General features: G+C 46.0%; 1 protein-coding gene across 1 annotated transcript in view; it reads right to left on the bottom strand.

Annotated features, from left to right (window-relative positions):
• SH3KBP1 (SH3 domain containing kinase binding protein 1) overlaps positions 1–19,001 on the bottom strand; it is a 370,819-nt gene that overhangs the window by 66,526 nt on the left and 285,292 nt on the right. Inside the window, exons 9-10 of the mRNA XM_042782665.1 lie at positions 18,510–18,617; positions 4,493–4,544 (exon numbers count right to left, since the gene is read on the bottom strand). Of these exons, the coding sequence (XP_042638599.1) occupies positions 4,493–4,544; positions 18,510–18,617 (160 nt within the window). The remainder of the gene's footprint in view (positions 1–4,492; positions 4,545–18,509; positions 18,618–19,001) is intronic.

The raw sequence follows: 19,001 nt of genomic DNA, 5'->3' as shown, positions 1-19,001 counted from the left end.
CAAACAGGAGTTTATTCTTACAATTTGGAGGCTTTAAGTCCAAGTTCAAAGTGCCAGGCTCTAGGGGCTAGGTGAAAGCCCCTCAACCTTGGTGTCCAGCTCTGCCTCCTGCTCCCAGCCCACTGAAGCTGGAGGCTTTTCTTCACTTAGCTGCTAGCTGCTGAGGCTGACAAACCCAAGGTTGACAAATAATAAAAAGACACAGTCCCGATGTTACCAACACACACAGCAGGCCATTACTTCAAGTCCACTGTAAGTCCCAAGGTCGGCAGAGCATGGCAGGCTGCTGAACAGTGACATAGCTATAGGCAGGGTCCAAGGATGCCATAAGCTTGAGACCATTCCCCAAGGCTTCTCCTTATATACAGGAAGCAGACCACATTCCCAAAGGCAGCTACTCAGCTGCTCACAGATTCCACCATGGAGTTGATTATCAGTCTTATCATGGGGAATACTACCACCAGCTGCCCAGCCACTCAACCAGGCCCAGCCAAGTTGACACACAAGCTTGAACACCACAGATAGTAACAACTGGTTCACACTTAATTGTATTCATGCAGAATGTTTACATAGACCAACAGGCAATTATTTGAATAGAACAAGGGGATGCTGTGGTTTAAAATCAGGAGTGATCTGTGTCAGGGTGGTATCATTTTACCGTATTTATTCAATCTGTGTGCTGAACAAATAATCTGAGAAGCTGAACTACATGAAGAATAATGCGGCATCAGGATTGGAGGAAGACTCATTAACAGCCTGTGATATGCAGATGACACACCTTGCTTACTGAAAGTGAAGATGACCTGAAGCGCTTACTGATGAAGATCAAAGACTACAGCCTTCAGTGTGGATTACACCTCAACATAAAGAAAAGAAAATTCCTCACGACTGGACCAATAAACAACATGACGATAAATGGTGAAAACACTGAAGTTGTCAAAGATTTCATTTTACTTGGATTCGCAATCAACACCCATGGAAGCAGCATCAAGAAATCAGATGACATATCGCATTGGGCAAATCTGCTGCAAAAGACCTCTTTAAGTATTAAAGAGCAAAGATTTCACTCTGAAGACTAAGGTGGTCCTGACCCAAGCCGTGGTATTTTCAGTCGCCTCATATACATGCAAAAGCTGGACAACGAATAAGGAAGATCAAAGAAGAATTGATGCATTTGAATTATGGTATTGGCAAAGAATACTGGACGTACTTAGGACTGCCAGAAGAACAGACAAATTTGTCTTAGAAGGAGTACAGCTGGAATGCTCCTTAGAAGCGAGGGGAGTGCGACTTCAGTTCACGCACTTTGGACATGTAATCAGGAGGGATCAGTCCTTGGAGAAGGACATCATGCTTGGTAAAGCAGGGGTTAAGCAAAAAAGAGGAAGACCTTCAATGGGATGTACTGACACAGTGGCTACAATAGGGGGCTCAAATATGGCACTGACTGTGAGACTGGCGCAGGACCAGGCAGTGTCTCGTTTTGTTCTTCACACGGTTGCTATGAGTTGGAACTGATTTAATGGCACCTAACAGCAAGAACAACAAGATAGTCAACAGATTTTTTTTTTCCCCTGAGCTGAGTGCTGTTCTCTGGCAAAAAGGAGCTGCTCAGAAACAAAGAAATCATTTCCAGCCTATGTCTTTAAGTGTGACTGCCTGTACATCCTTAATCTAGAAGAAAACCACTAATACTTTCCGATATTTAAGTTTGACTTCCTTAGGCATCAAAATAATCACATGAAATCACTGGGTGCGGAAAGCATATAAATAAATGAGTAATCACGAACATATACAAGTGATGGGTTACCGATATCATGCTCTACAAATAAAAAGGAATTGCACAGGGACCTGGATTCCATTTTGTGGTAGCTTTAAAACACGGCCTTCAGTTGTTTGCTAACCACTCAGTTGCCACGGAGTCATTTCTGACTCACGGCTATCCCATATGAGTAGAGCTGTGCTCCACGGGGTTTTCAATGGCTTAGTTTTCAGAAGTAGATCGTAGGCCTTTCTTCTAAGGTTCCTCCGGGTCGATTTGAAACCTCCAACCTTTCGTTTAGCAGCCAAGTGGGCTAACCATCTGCCTACCCAGGGGCAATTGTCTGATACCCCTCCCATTAAGAGATGAGGTCTATATCCCCTTGCCTGGAAGTTCGGTGGCCTTGTGACAGCCTCAACCAATGGCCAAAGTGACAACAAGTGATTTCATAAAAGGCCACGAGGCCATGTCACTGGTGCTCTGTTTGCTGGAATACTGGACCAACATGTAAGAAGCCCAACTATTCTGTGGCTGCCATGCTGGAAAGGCCCGGTGGAGGCACTCCACCCAACAGTCCCAGCTGAGCCTAACCTTCCAGCTGTCCTTGCCAAGAGGTGCCTGGCATGTGCGCAAAGAAGCAGATCCTCCAACCTCAGGTGATCCATCACTCCCAGCTGAGGTCCCCATGCTCTTGGGGCAGAGACAAGCCATCCCTGTTGTGCCCCATTCAAATTCATGACTCAGAATCCATGAATTCTTGGTTGCTGCTTTATGCCACTAAAGTTGGAGCAAGTTGTTATGCAGCAAGAGTAACTGGAATTCACTTTTAAGTTGAAGAATGTGCAGAGAAGATGCGGTAGTTCTCCCAAAGTCCTTCCTGTCTGTATCTGAGTCCCTCAAGTGTTACATTTTCCAAGTGTGCCAATTAGCATTTCATCTTTACCCAGGCAGATGGCAGCTGCTCCCTCGTTTGGGGCCCTCATCAGTGCCAGTGGCCTTGGGGATGTAAGAACACTTGGAAAATGGTTAAAGCACCAAACAAATCCAGAACACTACTCCTATTTATGGAGTTGGTGAAGCATTTTGGCAAACTCTTTACATGAATAGCCCCAAAGATGGGAGCCCGGGACACACACTTCACCTAAGTCCCCTTAATGACTCACTACAATTAAACTCTCTATGGGATTTTTGTCAATTCCACATCTGTTGTGGCTTTTCTGAAAAAATCAAATAATCAAAAACAATGAAAGGTGATGATAAGGAAAACATGAATCTCTCCCATCCCTCACCAAATAGCTCCCAAGCTCATCCTGCAGGATGAATGAGCAGCAGCAGCAGGAACCTAGGAAGATCAGGTGCCATCTTGCCTTGCCCGACCCACAGAGACTCATCATAAGCTTCGGTAAAATTGTTTGGAAAGGCTAAGAATTTGCCTCCTATGACACAATCTAGACTCCTAATGATAGTAAACAAGTTCAGTATGATGCCTAGAGACACAGCAGAAACTGACAGTGCTAACGTCATAAAGAATCCAATCCGGGTTACAATGTAGGCCACTTGAGCCTTGGACCACTAGACTCACCTCCTCGGTCTTTTATGGGTTACCAAGACTTCTAGGAAAAAAGGTCTTGAGAAAAAAGCACATAAACACGGCTTCAATTTCAGCACAATAAAGTATTTCTACTACTAGAACCACCAGGTGGCAAAATTAAACTGCTCAATGCAAACAAGGGTGGGGGCGGAGCAAGAGATGTAATTAACATCCCGTTTCATGGCTCAATCTCTAATTCTCAGCTATGTGGAAGAAAATGGGAAAGCAATTTGGGGTCACACTGGTTTTTCCCCCCCAACTTGGTGGACCAAAAGAATTGGAAAAAAAAATTACTCCTTATTAAATCTATAAGCAAATCAATTTGGAAATTTATTCACACTTTAAATGAAATAAAGCCATCATGATTTTTCATAATTGTGAATATACAGAACTGAAAATATCCTTACTTTTCTTCTATTTTAGCTGCTAATTTTTTCCAGTGCCACTTAACTAGTTATTCATGGAGCAACTTCTCTCCACAATGAATTTTAACAATTACAAAGAGAATTCTAGTAGGAAACATGAATTACCATCTTTATTGAGTATTCAATGGGTTACCCAAATGCCCAATATCAGTTCTACCTCTATTATTCAACCCTGATACTTGAACTATGCAGAAAAGAAATGAACCGGATGCTTTTCAAGATTAAAAAAGAATCAGAGGATTAAGATTAAAAAAGAATCAATTCATTGGTAGAAAAAAAAAATTTTTTTTGGAATGTCAAGTAAGTGCAAATTTTGGTTAACCACACCAGGCACACTGAAAATTCAGCAACTCTAGACATGCCCAGTGACACTATGAGCAGGGGAAGACATCTTCCCCAAGGGAACCCTGGACGGGCGGGGCACACGCGAAACAGGACCGTCAAGTTCTCCTTGGCTCCTTGGCAGTTTAACTGTAAAGTTTATCTTAAAGCTCTTTCTGACCAATCTCTTTGGGAACCCAGACATTTTGACTGGATCAGGGACACATTTTATTTTTTAGGAAAGACAGCAGTATATTTAAAAGTTGTCTGTTTAGACCAAACCATCATTCCCCAATTTGGCCATCCAGGAATCCTGCGCTCTCCCAGGGATGATCTGAATATACGCAAAGAGAAAGATACACATTGTGTGGACGGAACTGAAAGGTACGTTACCTGCCCCTTGTTTGATGACAGGAGCTGACGGAGGAGGCGGCTTCTTGGGTCTCTGAAAAATGAATCAAGATTAGAGCCAGTGAGATTGTTGGCAAGCCTGTCCTCTGACATAAGGACCACAGAGACTGTTTTCTAGATGTAGTGTGGACAATCCAGAAAACCGCTCCAAAAAAATTGAGCAATTCTCTCTCCAGGGATGTCAGTTTTTGGCACCTTTAAACAAACATTAAAAGAAATTCAGTCTGCAAAACAAAACTCTGCTCAGCGAATGAATCGCCATTTCCCTCTTTCTAAATTTGTAACAGCCTTCTGGAAAAGCACGCCTCAGCAAAAATGGCCCGACACCGGCAAGCACAATGGTGCGCCTACGCTGAAACAGCATTTGCAATTGAGATTGAATCTGCTGAATAACCCAGGCTCCTGAAAGAGTCAATGGTACAACTAGAAAATCAAGTATCTTCTGCATGGGAGAGACCGGCACCAAGATCCCATTGAGAGCCCACTGCAGCCCAGCTGGGTTCCAAGCTTGCTGCCCCTTTCTGCCACACAGCGGGCAGGCCATCTGTGGCACCCCCACAGACCAGGTGCACACTGCCACATGTGATGAGGTGGAATGGATGTCCCCCTGCACATCGGTGGCAATTTCTTTTTCTTTCATGCCCTATCACTCTGTCGCTGAAGGAGGCAGTGGTGTAATCAGTGACGTTCGTCCCTGAAACAGCTCCAGAGAAGCCGGGCTTCTGCTCACAAAAGCCTGACTGCGGGAGTGAGATGGTTGGGCAGTGGCTGGAGCACCCAGCCAGGGCACTGGTTGCAGACCGTTGCATTCTTACTACGGCCAGGCTGAGGGGGATGGGGGCCAAGTGCAGGGGGAAAGCCATCACCACACTGAAGTCATTATGGACAGATGGACACGGGGAGGGTCTGAGCGTATGATCCATATCACTGCTGACGCTTCTGCTACCCTCTCTGGGCATCATCAGGTTGATGACTGAGTCCCTTCTGCTCTCTGAAAACATGCTACTGTGACCTTTCTACAGAGGCTGGCAGACATGGCTGCCCATGACCAGCCCCGATCCACCAGGGCCTGGTGCAGTCCCAGAGTCCAGGGAACATCCTCAGGGGCATCATCACATTTAGGCTCTGGACTCAACATTTTTGTTCTGCTCATTATTAGCTGGGTGATTTTCAGCCCAGTCCTTCTGGGTAACCAGGATGGTACCATGGGCAAAAACTGCAGCTTCAGAGTCAGACTGCCAATAATTAACCTTACCTTGCCTAGCTGAACCTTCTCGTCCGTAAAAGGGCAACATTGCTATCAGCCCCCTCTCAGGGATGCTGTGAAGATTAAGTAGCACAAAGTGAGCACATGACAACTCGATGAGGTAGTGGCAGTCTTATGCCCGGGTTGCCGATGAGATCACTGAGGTTTCAAGAGGTCACCTAGCTAGTCCAGGCGGCAGGGGGCTGGGCAGCCAGCTCAGGCTAGCTGTCCCACAGGCATGCCCTTGACCACTGTGAGCAGCGCACCCACCAGTGTGTCCACCAGGCAGCCAGGAAACCACTCCCACAGGGTTTAGAAAACACAGAACTGTCTGTGTTGTGTTAAAGTTAAGAATAAAAAATAACCAGCTATCAAATTGCAGCTACAGTATGAGTTCAACTATGTCACAAAATATATGGAAAGAGCAGGACACTGGAAAGCAATCCATTTAGAGTGATGATCTGTGGGGGTCTGAGTGTGGGGGTGTGCCCTTCTTAGTATTTCCGGTCTCGCCTGTATGAGGACAGACAAACAATCTTCAGAGAGAAAAGGAAGGAAGCTGTGCCGAGGCCCTGGCCTTTCTGGCTCCCTCATCTCAGACTCCTCTCTCCCCTCTGGGCAGTCTCTTCCAGCTCCCCACCCCCACGGCTTTCTTTTCTTCCCTCTCTTCTCTGTCCCTGCCTCCACCTGAGGACAGACTGTTTACCTGATGAAGTTGTCCTTGAACCTCTGCCAATGAACCTTCCCTTCCCTTCAAAAAAAAAAAAAAAAAAAAAAACCAAATGCACTGCTGTGGAGTCCCACTGACTCACAGTGAGCCCTCCTTGGGTTTCTGAGGCAGTATTATTATGGAAGAAGATTGGCCAACCTTCCAAGGAGTGGCTGGTGGGTTTAAACCTCTGGCCTTCTGATTAGCAGTCAAATGCCTTAGGCACTATGCCACCAGAGCTCCCTCCTTTACCTCAGGACCAGAGTAAATGCTTATTCATGAAACTGCCAACACCTCCCAGCCAGGTCCCACCAACGCCTGCTCCTGGAGGGCCTCCTCACTCCTGGCTCATTAGAGCATTTTTATAACCAACTGCACATGTGCCTCTTCTAGCTGAGGCCATAGCCCCAGAGACCTGGTCTCAAACCACAGCTTCCCCCCCCCCAAAAAAAATCATAAGTCGTCATATTTTCCAAGATTTCGGTTCTAGCAAAGTAAAAAAAAAAATCGCTGTTGTGTCATATTTGGCATGGAACAGACACATGAACTGTGACAGGGCAGAGCAGAGAGGCAGAGAAAGAGGACAGGAAACGTCCCGCATTACCAGAGAGTGTGTGAAAGGTGTGGTCCCAGCCAGCGAGAGGAGGCAGGGAAGGAGGAGTGAGCGGCAGCAGTGTGTTTCTGCTCAGAGCCCTGGCAGGTGCAGAGGCAGCTGGAACAGAGTTTGGAAAGAAAGGGACAGTTCGGGAGCTGTTCTATGCTGCCTCTACCACACCTGACTAAAGCTGGCCAGGTGCCTGCTTTGCTTGTTAACTGAGTGGGTTTACTTATTTTCCTTTTCCTTTTCCCCCTTGATGACTTGACTTTCTCAGATCTGATCCACCTTCACAGCCTTCATGCCTCCTCAGATGAGAGATGATGCCACAGTTTCAAATGTTTTCTATGGTAATTCTAAGCTCCCCCTGGGTAGTACAACTGGTTAACATGCTCAGCTGCTAACTGAAAGGTTTGAGGTTCGAGTCCATCAGAGGCATCTCAGTAGAACGTGATCAATGTCAGAAATAGCAGCCACTGAAAACCCTATGGAGCACAGTTCTACTCTGACCCACATGGGGTCTCCAGGAGTCAGAGTGGACTCCATGGCAACTGGAAAAAAGGTCATTCTGAACAAGCATCAGGGCCTGGCTTCCATCTAGCTCTAGAGACGTTGCAAATGATTAATAAAGAATTGTACACGGGCTGCAGTGATACTTTATTTCAATTCAACAGGAAGACAGGACACTGAGAACCCAAAGGCAGACTGGGGAAATCCGTAACGAGCGTGACAGTGCAGAACGCACCTTGGCAGGTTTTGCTTCTCACATAAAAAGACACAAGTAGGTCACATAGCTAATTTTCCCCCAACGTCACATTTTAACTGGATGAAGCAAACAGGGACCCCTAGAGTACGCAGGAGGCCAACATTTCCTCTACCACCTTTACCAGCAATAAGATACTAACTAGCTCCTGGAGGTGCACAGACAGAAAAAGCCTTTCCACTCAGGCAAGGAGTTGGAGTCATGAATTTTTAGAGGCACTTGTTGCAATTATTCTTTTTGCCTGCCTCCAGGATGAAAGTAAAATACTCAGCAATTCTGCACTCAGGTGGCTTCAGCCTGCTCAATTTGCAGGTAAATGTTTAAAAAAAAAAAAAAAGGATGTTAGAACTATTAGTGATCACAGGGGTCCTCTTCACAGTTAAGAAAAGAGAAACCCAGAGGGGCTGTGCCAACAGCAGCTTCTTGGGGGCCAAAGTGGGCCCAAGGCTCTTGTTTCCCAACAGCCAGACTGGGGCAATTCTTTAAAAATGAGCGGTGGGCAATCCTACTTCTGTAGTGATACTGCCTCGGAAACCCAAGGAGGGGTCGCTATGAGTCGGGGCTGACTTGACGGCACATAACAACAACATGGAAATGCTCCTAATAACACAGAGGGGCAATGAGCCTACATGTTCCATGCTCCTGGGTGGGTAAAAGGCCTGCCTTGGGCTTCACGAAGACGAGGATCACCGGCCAAAGTATGTGCACATGTGTCTGTATCTGCCTCTGTGTGTGTCTGGATGTGGAGTCATTGGCGTCAACAAAGACCTGAATATAATCCCTCAAAGGATCAATTAAGGCTATGTGATGGTTAAGGTTGTGTGTCAACTTGGCTAGGCTATGATTTGGCAATTATGATGTAGCCAACCCCCCATGATGAAATCTGATATAATATAATCATGTCCACGATGAGATCTGGTATGAGCAGTGAGTTGAAAGGGATTTTCCTTGGGGGTGTGGCCTGTATCCAATAGATAGGGACATCCTGGCAAAGCGCTAGCTTTTTGCTCTCTCTCTGGATCCTACATCTGGCCCTCATCAGCTGACCTCCAGTTCTGGGGACTTGAGTCAGCGGCTTGCCGTATTGCCTGCCGATCTTGGGATTCGCTAGTGTCCACAGCCTGTGAGCCAGTACCTTGCTGTCTGACCTGCTGATCTTGGGTTCATCAGTTCCTGCAGCTATGTGAGTCAGGAGAAGCCTCCAGCCTGACATCTGATCCACAGTCTCAGGACTTGCTAGACTCTACAACCATGTGAACCTTTCCTGGAGAGAAATCTCCCTCTTTCTCTCTCTCTAAGCTTCCCTGGTTTTGCTTCTCTAGAGAACCCAGCCTAAGACAGCTGGATGTGATTTCTTCCCATTACGACCAGGAAGGAAATAAACCAGAATTTTCTGGACTAAGAACAGCAGGAGGGCAAGCTTTGCTTCCTGCTGAAGGATCTGGAACTGACTCTGGTCTGTGCTTGGCAAGGTTGGCCAGTCCCAGGCAAAAGACCTCATGAGCTGGCTCCACTGTTCTCTCTGGCAGGAATTCTGATTTGCAACTTTGCCTCTTCCGCCAGTTTGCCTTCCAAAGTCTGGCTCCAGAGATACGATGTGCTGAAAATAACCAGAGGACTGTATCCATGTCGGCTGGGCACCCTTTAGGGATGCTCTGTCAGAAGGCTAGAAGCACATTGTAGCTTGATTCTGAGCAATTCTGGTCCTTGGGAGACCCTCCCCACACATCCAGCTGCTAAGATCCCTTGAGGGGTCTGTGGGATAGAAAGGAATGGTTTCTGACCAATGCACCCCTCATGGTCTAGAAACATGCAGGGGCTTCTGCCCTGCCCTATTCTCTTCTGCTCCTAGAGGACCAGTCACACCTATGAAGTATGAGGCTGGGGCTACCCTTGGGGAGAGGACAGTGCCTATAATCATAGGCTACAGAGTCCCCAGCAACCGCCTGCCCTGTCATCAGCACAGCAGATTCCCATGAGCTACTGTACAACTTGCCCTGGGGAGGGGCTGTCTAGGTTCCTCTTAGCATCTGTCCTGGTAGCTCATGTCTCTGGTCTCCCTCTCAGGTCCTCTGGGTGTTTGGCCTGCCTTTGGAGTTCAGCTTCTCTTGAAGATGCTCTCTCAGTTCACTCCCTTGGCTCACTCCTTGGCTTCATCCACCCCACTATGGAAGGGAGGCCTCGGCTATGTACCCAGACCTCACACCTGGGCCCCCTCTTCTCCCTCCACTCTTCCTCCTCTTTCACTCTCACATGAGCTAAAGAAGGAAGCAAGGGAAGGTACACAATGGCACCCAACAATCAACAGGAATGAATGGGAGGAGGAGTATCACCCAGGCCACTTCTGGGAAACCCAGATGGGGCCTGGTCAACAGGGCACGCCTGGGCAACATCAATGCCTTGATGATACCTCATTCTTCTGCACTTGTAATCACCCATGATAATGAAGGACAAAGTGTATAAAGTCATAGGTGATTTTTTTTTTCATAATGCTCCTTATTAGCATCACATTTTTAAAAAATTATTTTTGGAAGAATAAAAAAGAGGAAATAACTTATTGAGAATCTTTAGAAATTAGAAAAACCAATGCTGTTAGTTGCCATCAAGTTGGCTCCGACTCGTGCTGACCCCATTACAACATAACAACGTGTAGCTCGGTCCTGTGCCATCACAGCCATTGGCATGCTCAAGTCCATCGCTACGGCCACTGTGTATCCTGAGTGCCTTCCAGTCTAGGGGCTCATCTTCCAGCACTATGGCAAACGATGCTCTGTCAGGATCCACAGGGTTTCCACTGGCTCAGTTTGAGAAGTGGATTGCTAAACCTTCCATCCCCATCTGTCTTAGCCTGGAAGCTCTGCTGAAGCCCATCCACCGTGGTGACACTGCTGGTATCTGAAATATTGGCGGCACAGTTTCCAGCATCACAGCAACACACAAACTCACAGATGGTGTCTTAGGTCTCTAATGCTGCTAAAACAGAGATACCACAGGTGGATGGCTTTAACAAACCATAGTGTATTCTCTCACAGTTTAAGAGGCTCAAAGTTTGAGTTCAGAGTGCCAGCTCTAGGGGAAGACTTTCTCTCTGTGTCTCTCGGTCCTAGGAGATTCCCAGCACAGGGACCCTAGGTCCAAAGGATATGTTCTACTCTCAGCTCTTCTTTCTTGATGGCAGTAGGTCTCCCCTCTCTCTGCTCACTTCTCTTTCCTTTTTATCTCTTGTAAGATAAAAGGTGTTTCAAGCCACACCCCAGGGAAATTCCCCTTATGTTGGATTAGGGCTATGACAAGAGGAAAGGTGTTGCATCCCACACTCATCTCCTCAGAACTGACTGGCTTATCACATCACAGCACATCACGAGGGGTCATTACATACCTGCCATACTACATCATCACATTACTGTCAGACCAGTGAGCATCATGGCCCAGCCAAGCTGACACATATTTTGGGGGGACACATTCAACCCATGACAGATGGGTAGTGGAGAAGAAACAAGGGTGGTTCTCAAAAGGCTGAAGGACATGACTAGTAACAAAGAAAACCTTGGCTATGAACAGCTAAGGAGCCTCCTAAGAACTTGGTCAAGAGAATGAAGTTGGAGTACAGCCAGCAAAATTCACTTGCAGTGGATGAGCCATCATGGGACTCAAGTAATAGACTGCCTTTCCTGTTCAATTTTGGAACACGTAAAACTTCTACTGGGTGATCTAAAGTGATCTTATGAGGCTGGGTTGGCATATGACTGGAACTGAGAAAGTGGGGAACCCAACTCATTGCATCACAGTGTGTCTGAAGAATGACGGTGAACAGGAAGGGTCCAGTCGGTCATGAAATCTGAGAAAGACCGAGTGCAGCCACGGTGCAGTGCTCCTCCAAGTATCATCTATACTTACCTAAATTCAACGTATTGCTCCCTTGGCAAACCTGTCCCTCTGGTGAGTGAGGGGGCCTCCAGCTACAACCTCTTCAGAGCAACCAGTTCCTCTTGTTTGGATTCTTTGCCCTCCCAGCAAACATCAGAGAACCGTGGCTGCCAGTGAAATCTGGCTTCTGAAGAACCGTGCCTACAGAGAGCAAATGTCCAGGGCAGACAGACCCAGGCATTTCAGACGGGCTGACATTTCAGTTCTTGAGGCGATTTGTGAGCTGGCAGGCCAGGTCACTTATCCAGGTAAGTCTCTGTGACTTGGCAAATGTAAGCACACATTGTGCTCACAATGACTTCTTCATGGGCAGGTCTCTGAGTCCTTGAGGCTGAGAGGCTGACCCAACGTAGTGGACCATTCCCTGGGGAATGAATCACCTGTGGCACCCCAGCACACATCCACCACCCCTGCTGTGATGCTGTCCAAACTCTGAAGAGCCCTGCACATCGACAGATGCTACTACAGTAACATCTTCTACTGAGGATATGAACATTTTTTCTTATAAAAACTGAAGCCTAAGACTTTATTCCAAGCCCAGCATTGTCTTTCAGATAATTTTTTTTAGTGACAGTGAAACTTACTGCTGCCATTCCTGACGGTCCAAGTTCCCTGTTATCCTGCAGTAATTATGACAGAGTATGCACACTGCATCATTAAAGCTTTCCAAATATTTCATCTTTTCATTGGGATATTCAATTTTACTGTCAGGGGTCACAACAAACAGCTAGCCATTGAGTCCAAGTTCTCTTACATAATTGTTCTAAAACATGCACCAAGAAGTAGACTGGTATTCTCCAAGAATATCTTGAGGAAAAAAGCCTCAAAGAACTTGTCACCTTGGTGAGGGAGAATTTGCTGAGCTCTCAGACAGAGAGATTGCCAGGAATTCCAGCAGCCCACAAAGGTGCTCTGGTGGAGCAATGGTTAAAACAAACAGCTGCTAATCAAAAGGTCAGTGGTGTGAACCCACCAGATGCTCCAAGGGAGAAAGATGAGGCAGTCTGCTTCCATAAAGATTTACAGCCTTGAGAACCCTATGGGGCTATTCTACTCTACCCTACAGGGTTGCTCTGAGTCAAAATTGACTCAGTGGGTGGGTGTAGTAACCACCTAAATCCACACCCCAGCAAAAAATACAGCAGCTTCTTCAAATGCTATGGGGATGCCTCCTAAGTCAAGAAGGCCTGGGGCTGACTAACTGCTGTTTGCTGCTGTCTGCCTGAATCATCACAAATCATCTTCTTTTCTGGGTGAATGACTGCAACCCTAGCCCCTGGCAAGAGAGATGACATCTGCCTGAAACTGGTGGCAGAATGAGGTTTCAGACTCTGCCATCCACACAGTGACTTTGTGTTAATGATTCTGATCATCTTCACACTATCAGCTCAGCAAATGTCAGCCCTGTCTCCAGACACTCTGTCACCAGTTCACCAATACTCTGTTGTTGTTGTTAAGTGCTGTCTTCCGACTCATAGCGACCCCATGCACAGCAGAACGAAACACTGCCTGATCCCACGCCAGCCCCACAATCCCTGCTATACTTGAGACCATCATCGCAGCCACTGTGTCAATCCATCTCGTTGAAGGCCTCCCCCTCTTTCGTTGACCCTCCACCCTACCAAGCATGACATCCTTCTCCAGGGAATGGTCCCTTCTTACAACATGACCAAAATAGGGGAGACAAAGTCTGGCCATTCTTGCTTCCAAGGAGCATTCTGGCTGCACTTCCTCCAGGACAGATCTGTTAGTTCTTTTAGCAGTCCATGGTACTTTCAGCATTCTCCGCCAGCACCACAACTCAAAAGCATCAAACCAATGCTCTAGGTTTAGCAATAAAGGCTGGTTTTATAAGCTGTTACTGATGTTAGCTGCTGTGAGTCGGGTCTCACTCCCAGGGACCCCATGTGTGCTGAGTAGAACTGCTATAGGTTTTTTTTTTTTTAAAATAATATTTTATTAAAAACATATTATGTTTTTGGTGAAAGTTTACACAGCAAACTAATTAGGTTACCATTTGACAATATGCATACAAACTGTCTCGTGGCATGAGTTACATTTTCTACAATGTGTCAACATTCTCTTTAATTGTATTCTGGTTGTTCCATTTCCAGTATTCTAGTTTCCCTGCCCCCTTATTGTCTCCTCTTTGCTTTAGAGTCATCGTTGACCTTCTGGTCTCATAGATGGTTTTCTAATGGAACACCATACTCACAGGTAGTGTCCTTCATTTTGTGTGCCACTCTGTACCACGGGGTTTTCAAGGCTGTGACCCTTCAGAAGCACATCACCAAGCCTGTCTTCCAAGGTGCTTCCAGGTGGGCCCAAACTGTCAACCCCTCAGTTAGCAGTCCACTGCCATGGCACTGGGGCCACCCAGGGACTCTAGTTTTGTAGGCTACCAAATAAATAAATAAATAAAACTCACAATAAACCAAACTCACTGCTATTGAGTCGAGTCGACTCATAGCAACCCCCTTTGGGTTTCCGAGGTGGTAAATCTTTACAGAAGTAGACTGTCCAATCTTCCTTCCAAGGAGTGGCTGGTGGGTTTGAATTGCCAGCCTTCTGGTTAGCAGTCAGTCAAATGCCTTAGGCACTATGCCACCAGAGCTCCCTTTTATAGGTTAGAGGGGGTTAAAACAAAGATGTAGTACTTTGGATTTTCTGGAAACTAAATGTCACATTATACAATTACTTTTCAGCTGTAAGTATTTCTTTGTTTGACAGGTATTATTATTGTTTCCCTAAAACTGGATTTTCGACTTCATAGGGACAAGGTTAAAAGACTTATCAAAGAGATGGTGGCTGCTTGGCTGGGGTTGGAGACAGGCCCATGGGACCCCAACGACTGTGCATGCCCCAATGAGCAAGCTACAATGCATCTACTCATCATTGACATCTTTACTCTCACAGTGGAAGCGCTTCCCTTAGTACTTTATGTAACAGAGCAGAGCTTCTAGAAAAGTATGTCATGGAATCTTTCTCGCCTGAGTGAATTTATTATTCCACTAAAATATGACTGGAAACTAGAAAGCAAGAGGCCACAAGGTATGCAAGCACAGGCTTTGCACATTTGTTAAATAAATGATCCAGATTTGAGCTTAGCCTTCAAAACCATACTGCCTCAGTAAGAACCAATAAAAAGGCAAACATCTAGCAGGACAGTGGGCAAAGGGAGAGGAGCATCAAGAAGGTCTTGGTATCAAAGTACTTTAGGAGACAAGCCCCTTTCACCAGCCTCACAATGGTAAGTAAGAAGGGTAAACTGGATAGTCTGGAGTGACTTGGAGAGGCCCACACAGAGTGTCCTTCTAGAAATATCTGGCAGGATTGTCAGGCTCTGAACAGCAGACCTGCTGCCCAACTCAAAGGCCATTAGGGTAGCAGCATCTCTTGTGTGTCCTCTTCACTTCTACCACCTAACATGGTGGCCATCCCAGAGAAAGGACTCAATAAACACTGAATGAATGAATGAATGAATGAATATGAGACATAATTGCTGGGCAGCAAAGCCAGAAAAAAAATGTGGGAAATAACCTGAAGATTATGCCATTCTGTGCTCACTTGTCTCCACAAGTATGTTTTATAATCATTGGACTTCTTTCTTCAGGCTATCCATCAAAGTTGATATCTAATGTAAATACATCTAGTATTTAGATTCCCAGAGAAGTTCACCAAGACTCTAAGACAACTGTGTGTTGATTTGATCAGCTGACTTGAAGCTAAATGAGCCAGAGTCATTACTTCACCATTCTCACTGGGGCCTTCCAGACTTACTCAGACTGCAACGGTTCACATGCCTGGGCACTCACAGGGCCAGATCGTCAGGTTTTTTCTCCCATGGAGCAGCTGGTGAGTGTGAACTGCTGAGCTTCCAGTTAGCAGTCAAGTGCTTACCCACTGCAACCCCCAGGGCACAGGAAACATTATGATTCTATTCTTCTCTCTAGGGTCACTACAAGTGGGAATCTACTCAACAGCACACAATAACAACAACAACATGAGTACTACTAAGTTTCAGACATTGTGCTTAGGAATTCACACACAACATCTCAGTCCATATTCTCAACAGTTCTACAAGGTAGGTATGATTATTCTCACAATTTTATGGATGAGAATACTGAAGCTTACAGACATTCAGTAACTTAACTTTGGTCACAGAAGTGACAGAGCCAGGATTTGTGCCCAGGTCCATCCAATGTCACAGCCTAGGGTCACAACACTACACTCTATGAATGCTTGCCAAACCTTCTTTCTGCACCCTACTGGTGCCAAACATTTATTATCTAGATATTACCGTTTCATGTCTGTTTTTCCCAGTGTTAAATTCTGTTAACTGTCAATCCACCATTGCTACTGTTACCAATAAAAACGGCTCAAGTGATTTTGTTTGGTAGAAAATATTCTTACTGAATAACAAACTCTTCTCTGTTCTATGAACTTATTTCCCTCCTAAAACATGGTTAGGAGCTCTGGTAGTGTAGTGCCTAAAGCATTTGACTGCTAACCAGAAAGCTGGCGGTTCAAACCCACCAGCCACTCCTTGGAAGGAAGGTTGGGCAATCTACTTCTGTTGTGATACCACCTCAGAGACCTAAGGAGGGGTCGCTAAGAGTCGGGCTGGACTCGATGGCTCATAAAAACAACAACAACAACAAAACAGGGTTGGGTACTACAAAACCCAAACCAAACTCACTGCCGTCGAGTCGATTTCAACTCACAGTGACCCAAGTTTCAACTCACAGTGACCCTTCCTTGGGTTTCCAAGCCAGTATCTCTATAGAAGTAGACTGCCCAATCTTCCATCCGAGGAGTGGCTGGTGGGTTTGAACTGCCAGCCTTCTGGTCAGCAATCCAATGGCTTAGGCACAATGCCACCACCAGTCACTCTGCAGAAGAAAGATGGGGCTATCTACTTCCATAAAGATTTACTGCCTCGGAAACCCATTAGGGGTCTCTATGAGTTAGAACTGACTCAGTGGTTGGGTGCTGGAAGGTGGGATTATGGTCACTAAGACAGATACTCAACATCTCTAACCAGGGCTTCTCAACTGTAGTGTATAAAGCCATTACCCAAGGATCTTGATATAATGCAGATTCTGACTCCCTAGATTAAGGAGGCCCAGCCACTCCTCGGAGGGAAGGTTGGGCAATCTACTTCTGTAGTGATACTGCCTCAGAAACCCAAGGAGGGGTGGCTATGAGTCAGGGCCGACTCCACGGCAGTGAGTTTGGTTTGGTTTTTGGTTAGATCTTAGGTGAGGTCTGAGCATTTTTTAAGGTGTTTGTTTTTTTCTTATTTTTTTATACCTTATTTTATTGTTGTTGAGAATATGCACAGCAGAACATGTACCAATTCAACAATTTCTACACGTATAATTCAGTGACAATGATTATATTTTTCAAATTGTGCAGTAATTCCCACCTTTCTTTTCTGACTTGTTCCTTTCCCATTAATTTATTAATATAACTCATTGCCTTCTAAAGTTCCTATCTAATTTTAACAAGTTGCTGTTGTCAGTTTGATCCCATATAGATTGATTGAACATTTCTAATACACTCCCAGGTGATACTGATGCTGCTGGTCTGTGGACCACACTTAAGTGTCAAGGATGTAGAAAATACTAGGAAACAGAATCCAGATTCTCTGGACCCCAAACTCAGAATCCAAGAGAGAAAAGCAGGTGTGGAACAGATCATCAGCCAAACAATACAAGAAAGCTATCAAAAAGCCTAAAAGTGTGACCTTAGACTTCAAAGCAATCTAGCAATCTACAGACACACTCTTCACAGGTGTGGGCATCATCTAGCTTCTTGAACAAGACATCAGTTCATTTAAGCAGGCATACACCATCAGATGCTGGCTTAGTATCCTTGGCAACCAATTCCCCACTACTGTAGCTTTCCTCCCTCCACCTCAGCTCTGTGGAAATGGTGATGTATCAAGGTCGGGTTCAGCATGGTCTAGGAACACAGCCCCCATGGGTGCCTATGGGAAGGCTCAGGCCAGGAAAGGTGGGCACAGTCATGTGGCAGCCTGAGCGAAGAGCTCTGAGGGGCAGAACTGGATGAATAAGAGCAAATCACCACCCTCTTACACTGTAAAGTGCACCTAACTTTGCAATATTTCATGTTACATTGTAGACAGAGAAGTCACCACACCTAGATTTAGGCAGAGATGAACTGGCTCATTTAAACAATAGCTTTGTAAAATAGATTCCCACAAAGAAAAAAAAGGACACATCAGAGGTGAGTAGATAGGCTAGGTAGGGGAGGAAGGAGGAAGGAAGAGCACACTTGCTGTAGATCTCAGTCTCACAATGTGTTTTTTAGGAACTTTCACAATACAGCCACCACCACCACCGAGGACCATGGTACAAAAGACATAGGAAGTCTACTCACCAAATGAAGCACCCAAGGTTCTGGCAGTTTATTTAGATGCTTAAATGTGCCAGGTACTGTACTAAAGGCTTTGCATATGTTATCTTGTGTATTCATGTAACAAACCTAGACTAGGGATTTCTGTGGCCAACTGACCAATGAGGAAATGGAGGCTCATGGAGGTTAACGAACTTGCCCTCAGCCACACACCGGGTATAGGGAAGACAAGGGCTAGAACCAGGGTCCATGTAACTCAAATGCCGGCACTCTTAAAAGTTATACCAAACCCCCTGCCCTCCCCATCCCAAGTCCTATCATGGGAGCCACAACTCTGACAATGCGTGGAGCACAGAGATCAAAACCACACACACTTACACTGCCTTCCTTTTCAAAGTCCGGTGGGAGTAACTTCACAAAGTTATCAGGGAACACTCCTCGTCTGCCGTTGAGCTCTCCTTCCCACCAGCCTATGTCGATGCAGTCCTAGGAAACAGGAGAGCAGAGAGAGAAATGGGGGTGAGCACCTTCCAGAGGGTCACAGGGTCGCTATGAGTAGGAATCAATTTGACAGTGACGGGTACCTCCAGAGAGGTCTGACATCGCTTCAAGAAAACAGAGGCGCTTTTCCTTGAGGAAAGGAGGAAACCATGAATGTGCCAATGGTTATGAAGACTAAACACACACCCCAAAGTCAGATGGGAGAACAACAGCTTAAGTGTGCTGGAGCTGCTGGCTGGGCCACAACACCAAATGCTGCTTTTAGATGCCTGTAGTGGTTATGTTTGTGTGTCAACTTGGCTGGGCCTGGGTGAGTGGCTGGGCAGCTGGTGGTAGTTATTCCCCATGATGAGACTGGCAATCAGCTCC

Source organism: Orycteropus afer, unplaced genomic scaffold (assembly GCF_000298275.1).
Source record: "Orycteropus afer afer isolate SDZICR_OR568_19922 unplaced genomic scaffold, OryAfe1.0 scaffold00404, whole genome shotgun sequence".
In the NCBI taxonomy this organism is placed as follows: Eukaryota; Metazoa; Chordata; class Mammalia; order Tubulidentata; family Orycteropodidae; genus Orycteropus; species Orycteropus afer.
Note: the sequence above shows the minus strand (reverse complement) of the source record. Positions and strands in the feature narration are given on the sequence as shown.